Source organism: Nematostella vectensis, chromosome 9, assembly GCF_932526225.1.
Source record: "Nematostella vectensis chromosome 9, jaNemVect1.1, whole genome shotgun sequence".
Lineage (NCBI taxonomy): Eukaryota > Metazoa > Cnidaria > Anthozoa > Actiniaria > Edwardsiidae > Nematostella > Nematostella vectensis.
The window spans coordinates 12,291,241-12,298,775 of NC_064042.1; the positions used below are offsets into that span (position 1 = coordinate 12,291,241).

The 7,535-nt window shown below is 38.6% G+C and overlaps 2 protein-coding genes across 2 annotated transcripts; one reads left to right on the plus strand and one right to left on the minus strand.

The window, feature by feature from the left end:
- Nucleotides 1–1,425: 1,425 nt before the first annotated feature.
- LOC125556733 (GDNF-inducible zinc finger protein 1-like) lies at nt 1,426–3,040 on the plus strand. The gene is made up of 3 exons (XM_048733140.1): nt 1,426–1,736; nt 1,863–1,958; nt 2,604–3,040. Exons 1-3 carry the CDS (start codon nt 1,623–1,625, stop codon nt 2,889–2,891), a joined length of 498 nt encoding a protein of 165 aa, XP_048589097.1. The 5' UTR covers nt 1,426–1,622; the 3' UTR covers nt 2,892–3,040.
- Nucleotides 3,041–3,617: 577 nt separating this feature from the next.
- Nucleotides 3,618–5,656, minus strand: LOC116618284. Its single transcript, XM_032381803.2, has 2 exons — nt 4,751–5,656; nt 3,618–4,375 (listed from the first exon to the last, which is right to left on the minus strand). The coding sequence occupies exons 1-2, from the start codon at nt 5,209–5,211 to the stop codon at nt 3,691–3,693; spliced, it is 1,146 nt and encodes a 381-aa protein (XP_032237694.1). The 5' UTR covers nt 5,212–5,656; the 3' UTR covers nt 3,618–3,690.
- Between the last annotated feature and the right edge of the window lie 1,879 nt (nt 5,657–7,535).

Sequence of the window (7,535 nt, forward strand, 5' to 3'; positions counted from 1 at the left end):
AATAATGCTACTAAACCGAATGGGCCACTGCTCTTCCTATGAAGATGTCGAGGTGGCAAATACGTGTATGGATCATGGCTAGGTCTGGTGATGTGGTTGTTCCGTCTAACATTGTTCCAGGCGGCTTTGGCAATTTGCGGCGGACAATAATGATTCCAACGAGGAGATACTAGACGGCAGGCAGACAACACACTCGACAACAATTGTAGCTTTTCAAAGAAAGCAGTTCGGACCAGCCCCACAAGTCCATACAGACCACTCAGTGCGCCGAAGGTCAATCGATGTGGTCTCAAGCCCGCAATTACACGAGTTTAGTGCTTAAGGCAAAAGACCAGACGTGCCAACGCTTTTCAGGAGCTTCTCGCCGGCTCTGGAGATGGTGTCCTCTCCTGCAAATGATGTTTTAGCAAAGGATATCGTCTGGCTACTCCTGAGGATGAAAAAAACCCCGTTTGACAACAGGCCCGATAAATTAGATCCAATTCAGATGACGCCAAGCTGGACTGCATTCAATACAGAGATGCCGAATGAAGAAATCCCGCAAACTACGATCGGGTATTGTCCACTGATTGCCAAGTCCCCAACAGGGATATCAACTGTTTATACTGTCCTTAAAACAACACAAGCAATGTCGGAGAAGGTTGGACAAACACGCTGTGATTACGTTTGATCTTGCTATCTATATGAAAGCAAAGGCGATTCAGTGGCGCTATCCAGACGAGTTTAGGAATTTGATAGTGATGATTGGTGGCTTCCATATCGCTCATAATATATAACTTATATATAACTTTTTGTCTGTGATAGGAAAGATGTTCCAGGAGAGCGGGAGTAGTATGCTGGGGATGACTAGGGCAATAATTGCAAGCACTTGCGTATCTGCAAGTTCTATTGTTTGCTCTGATAGGTATATGATGTATATATTTTCACTTTTTTATTTTTCATTTTTTATTTTTTTTTTTCATTTAGTCAAGATAACTTTAATATACTCCATTAGTTAGGGAGGGGGTGTATTGTTGTGGAGACTGGGGAGAGATGTGTACTGTGTGGGTGTTACTGATCCAACCGAACCGTCCGGGTGGTGGCTCAAATATAAAGGAATCGAGAACAATGGCGACCAATCGGAGCGAAGATTTATTTATTTATTCATTTATTTATTGACTTATCGGATTATATCACCGCTCCCTGGAACTGGGTTTACTAGCTAGACTGTAAATAATGGCCTTGGATCGAGCGCTATGCAAACAGACCTTTGAAAATAACGGCGCTGATTCAGGTATAGCGAATATGGAGAACAATGTGCAGCCGCGGTTTACAAAAAGCTTCTGAGAATAAAACTCGCCTACAGACACCATGACGCCTTTTTGTTCCCATTATGCACCAGTCAATTGAAACCACGGCACCCCGACCCCCGGGACATACGGGGAAGCAAATTTCCCTTTCGTAAACGGTCGTTGCCAATTATAACGGTCGTTGTCATTCCTGAGAACGGCCGTTGCCATTTTTAATCGTCGATGCCAAATCAAAAAACCACCCGGGAACCGACGACTTCCTTCGTGACTAGTTCGAGAGTGATTTTCACTCAAGAGTGCTGTATGACGTCATTACCTGGCACTGTTTAGAAGATGGCGGATCAGTCCACGTGCGCGAGTGCTGGACCAAAACCATCCCATTCTTCTGCAGACAAAAGATCTATCAAGAACCCAACAGGGTGGAACTCTTTTTTTCAATCAGTTGCGGTGAGTTTTTGGTATATTTCCTGAAAAAAAAATGGCGCATTTTGACACGAGAAAGAACCAGAATACTTCGTGCTATTGCAGTAATAAATGCAGGCATCGTTTTATATTTTTTTTTCTGTATAACAGCCAGATGTCACGGAACAACTCGGAGATTCGGAGATTGGGCAGGTTTCCAAAGTCGTTGGGGCTATGTCGAAGCAATTGTCTGCTGATGTACGAAAGGTTGGATTATTTCCATCACGAGCTTTTATATTTCTTTACTTTAGAAAAACATTCGTAATATCAATAGAAACAAAGATCTTCCCCAAATTTGCGAATATTTGGCTAACTTTTGTGCCCCATCACCATTGGCTTTTTATCAATAGACTAGAGAAAAATACAAGCCTTAGAGTATCCAGATTTCCAAATATGTTTTGGTCCTTGTCCAGTAGATGTAGGATCTTTATCTAACCTTATCAGATATGTAATTTGTGACATGCCAAGAGGGTTACTGCTTGGAATTTAATAGCCCCTTACCTTTTTTTTGGTAATTTTGCATTTTTTTTCCTACATCTTTATCTAACCTTATCAGATATGTAATTTGTGACATGCCAAGAGGGTTACTGCTTGGAATTTAATAGCCCCTTACCTTTTTTTTGGTAATTTTGCATTTTTTTTAAATCCTTCTAATGATATTTTGTTTCTCCCCATTCCCCTTTGGATTTCCAGACCTATCACTGGTGTTGGTGGTGCACATTTTAAAATAGAATAGCCCATATCAACTCAAGCCTAAGGCCATTTATCTAACCTTTATCAAATGTAGAATTTAGGGTCAAAAAGATTGTCAAAATATATACATAAATAATATCTTACTTTGATTATATATAGGACTGGAAAGATAAAGCACAATGCCAAAGAGAAGAACTTGATATGGGCATTGCAGAAGAGGAAAAGTGTCCATCCCGCAACACCACATTCAAGAGGAAGAAGGACATGAAGTACCATAGAAAAGGCTGCCATGAGTGTATTTGTGAAATATGTCATAAGCAATTTAATCATGAGCAAAAACTGAAGAGACATAAAAACAAAGAGCACAATGCAACATATAAATGTGGCACATGTCAAAAGAGTTTCGCAGAGAAACGAAATCTCAAGAGACATGAAAGTACCCATTGAAATAAATGAGTTATTCCAGAAAGAAATATTTTATATCATTTTAACATTGCTGACCCTAATAAATGTGGTACTGTATCACTATGTATTAAACAAACAGAAAAACAAAACAAAATAATAATATACCATTTATTAAAAACTCATTACAGTGATAAAAGGCCTACCAAATTACTGAGCTGTTTACAGGACTAATAATAAGATAATGATTATATACTGACTGTAAGCTAAGAATATATTAATGTAATAAAATTGTGTGTGCTTTTTCTTGCAATATATATATATATATGATGCAACCCAATCTTTCATCAATTCTGTGAACTCTTGCTAACGATTTCTAACTGCTAAACTGTCTTCTGTAAATCAAAACCCCTGAAGCTTATTCATTCACCAACACTTAAATGGCTTCCAATCATACCATCTCACCGCAAGCGGTGCTGGCCAAGCATAGAGTACAAAATGTAATTCTGTTATAAATTCAAAGTTCAAATGATGGAAGCTGGTTTGCAGTTCAGCAATTGGAAATAGTTGGCAAGAGTGCAAAATTGGTTCAAAGGCAACAATTATATATATACTTTACTTTAAGTTTGCTGCTTTGCTACTGTAATGTTTATAAAAGAACAAGTCTAACAACAAAAATATTGAACATTGTATACCTTTGATGCATTCCATAAAACATACTTACAGGATTTTATAAAATTTCCCTAGGATTTCTCTTTCTTTGTTTTTTTCTTTTGAATGTGCTTTGTCTTAGATTTCATAGTGTGGGACCCTGACTTTTTGCTGCTATTGACATTTGCCTGTACTACTTTTGCCAAATCATGGCTGCGCTTCCTCTTCGATGTTGGTTCTTGAAGTTGTACTGGACGCCCTTTTGAAACAGCCTGAAGGCTTCCACTACCACACTTTCGCTTCCTGTTTGGCTGAACACGGATTTTTTTCCACTTCCCGTTTTCTTCAGTTCATTAGACACGAAAGAGAAAAGGGCACTCACCAAATTTGAATTCATAGACCTTGTCGCTGTTAAGGTTGTTACTCTTTTGGAGAACTTTATTATTCCTTTAGCCAAATTAAGATCCCCAGAGCTTTGGAGGTTTTGAATAATTTGGTCACAAGAGCTCCTCATCAATTGTTGAGCATTTGCAATAATAGATTTATCCTCATCATGAATTTCTTCACCAGTCGTGTAGTTTGGTTCTTGATCCCTGTTAATGGATTTCTCAATGACAGTGCCACACTCATTAGGTCCACAAGGTTGCAATGTAATCTGTTCAGCCTCAGTTGAGCGCAATGGCATATAGTAACTAAGAGGAAGTGTCTCTCCTATAGCCAACCAGGCTAATTTCTGTCTCTCACGGGGATTGTTTACTGGGACAAAATTAACACAGTCTGCCAGCTTGGACACCCAAAGGACATACTGGTGTTTGCATGGGCTCCCATCTTTGCCAATGCCACAGGTACACATTCCAATAGTCATGTCTACTGTATGGCTGAAAAAAAGAAAAACTATTGGGATATATCCTCTAGAAAAGATTTTTTTCTGGGAACATTGTCAACCACCAAATTCCATACAACACAATTATCTCTATTTAAAACATGCTACTTACAGAATATGTAACAGAAAATCGAAATGCAGGAATGGCATTGTATATTGCATCATGCACTGCTCCTAAAATATAATAATTAATTTTGCTCTTTATTTTCTGTGGCGTGGCATAAAAAAAGTTATACAATGAATTCTTGTGGTATACTGCAAAATATCCCACTTCTCACTTGTATTTTCTTTTAAGTGATGCATGGCATATTCTGCAGTATGCCACTCAAAAGTATTGTATAACGAGTAAATGTACAGAAAATATACTGACCTTTGACTGCCATCTGAAGAGCTTCCAACTTTGAAAGTATTATTACCAAAACTTTCAACAGAAGAAAGGTAGCCATCAAGTTCTTTTCTATCTGGGACATTAAACCCAAAGCTCCCTTTCCCCATGAATCGATGTCTATAAGTGCCATCAAAACTCCCATCAGCAATACTGAGGAGTTTATTCTTGTAGTGGTCTTCTAAATCAATTGTAAGCTTGTCCAGAAGCCCAACAACATTGTACTCTTTTGTTCGCCGCAGAATTATATCTTTCAGAACCAGAAACTGAGCCTCAGCAAAATTGTTTGTGTGGTTCCCTCTAACAGGCAGTTCTTTTTTAAAGCATAGAGCAAAAGATTCTTTGTCATTGTAAAGTTTTTGTAAATAGCTTACTAAAGTGGGGTATTCCATGCAATGGTCATCATTTAAAAGTTCGCTAATGGCCTTGCGCACGGTGTTGCGCATCAGAGGGTAACAAAAATTATAACGCTAGGTTTATGATTATAACTTTGATCTCGAGAAAGCTACACACTTTTTATTTTATTTGGATAACCTTTGTCTAATGTGCATCTCGAATCAAAAGTTTGAGATAGTAAACATTTCAAAAACATTAAAAAATATATCAAAATAAAAACAGTGCCATAAAAACGGGCCGTTTTAAAGCCCATTTTTTATGAACATTGCTCCATCTTTTTGCTAATTGAAAAGAAACTTTTTCTTTTGTAGTTTGATCAATGTCATAAATGGAATGCACTTGAAATTCTCTTTAAGATGCTGTCCTTTTTATAGAAAGAGGAAAAGAAATGTGAACAGACGGGAGCGATAAGCAGCGTTAGAATTTTTTTCGACAATAGAAAACACAAAACCTCGAATTACGTCGCACCTTATTTTGCCTTTTTTTGCCCTTTTTGCCTTCATCGCGCCTTTTTTTGCCCTTTTGCTTTTTGCCCATTGCGCCCTTTTTGCCCATCGCGCCTTTTTTGCCTTTTTGCCCTTTTTGCCTTATTTTGTCATCGCGCTCTTCCTGCATTTTTATTGTGCTTTTTATCCCGAATATTATCGAAATCTAAAACAAGTGCGAATAATATATATACTTTTCTAGACGTAATTTCAGAAGAAAGGAATGGCTGCTGGCAGCCTGTTGATATAATTAAACTCCTCGGGTATTTGTCTACTTTCAGTTCTTGCTTCTCATCTTCTTATGCAAGACAAGAATTTGCCCCGTTCGAGTTTGAATATTGCAAACTTTAAAGCATGGAGAATTTTAGAAGCCTAACTTGTTCAATTAGAGCTCCCATAATCTGAATTTTTCGAAGCTGGATTAAATTTTGATTTTTTTTATAGCAGGATTCTAGAGAGGCGCGCGATAGGGCAAAAAAGGCAAAAAAGTGCGCGATAGGGCAAAAAAAGGCAAAAAAGTGCGAGATAGGGCAAAAACATGCGCGATAGGGCAAAAGAAGGCAAAAAAGGCAAAAACAAGCTAGGGCAAAAAAATTGCGCGATAGGGCAAAACTAGGCAAAAAAGGCAAAACACATTTGCAGCGTTCAAATGTTACGCAGCAGTTGTTGATAACTACATAACGTCCATACTCCGACAACAAAATATCGAGGTTTTCTATTAGATTAGAAAAATAGTATGACTGTTTTTAAAAACTACGATAATCAAACTTTTATATCCGAAATTCCAGATACGTATAACCCAATACTTAAGAAATAGCAGTAAATCTAAAACGAAATGTCGAGAAATTTCTTGTTAAGCCAGGCTTGCGCAACACTGTGCGCAAGCCCTAAAGCTGTTCTCAAATTCTTGTTCTGTCTCTGCATATAGTGATTTCTTGAAAAGGTTGAGAATGAATGGTCTATCAGCAAGGTTGACATTGTTTTTGCTTTCATGAAGCCACCTCCAAAGTTGTTGGAGCATGTGAAATGTGCATAGAAGTAAGGTGGATAGGGGCCAAATAGACTTCAGAGCATTTCGTTCCTCTTTACAGTTATCGGTAAGTATGACTTTTGGTCCATTTTCCTTTCCACGACCATTGAATGCATATTCAGGTAAGCATGAGCAGAGCATTTTAAAGCCCTGCTTTAATGTGGACTCTCGCTCATCACTAGCTATCAGAATACCGAGTGGAAGTGCCCCTGAAACATTATGTGTGCACATAACACTTTAAGATTGTGCTCCTCAGTGTTAGAAGTAGCATCAACAAACACCATTTCTCCAGACTGCTGAACTTCATTGTGTACACGCTTCATAAGGGGTGTAACAATAGCAACCAAAAGAGGTTTGTCCTCCCCCCCCCCGTACACTTGGTGGTGAGTGGTAGCATCAGGGTTATCTTTGCTATATTGTTCAAGCCTTTCAGCCAGTCTCTGGTACATCATTACCCCTTGTCCTCCATACCTATCCTTGCCATATTGTGTGTAAAGGTAGCTAAAGTCCCTTCTTCTTGGCACAACTGCTCGATTAGCCTTCTTTCGATGAAATTCCAAATAGTCATTACATGATTCCTTGAGCTCTTTTAAGTATTGTTGTCTTGCAGTTGCTGGTGTATGCCCACTTTTATACATTTTCAATACTCTTTCTGTACACTCAGGAGTCAGGTCCAGAAAGTTTGATGCCTCCAAAGTTTCAAGGGAGTGGTTGTGCTCCCACTCAATATCCAATGAGCAGCACCCCTTGTGGTCCAATTTGACAATCATCTGGAAGGGACAGTTGGTGTTTTTCACTCTAGCAGAAGGATTGATATGTAATTTTTTCTGTGGGTCCTTACTTGGGCTCCAGTTGCGAG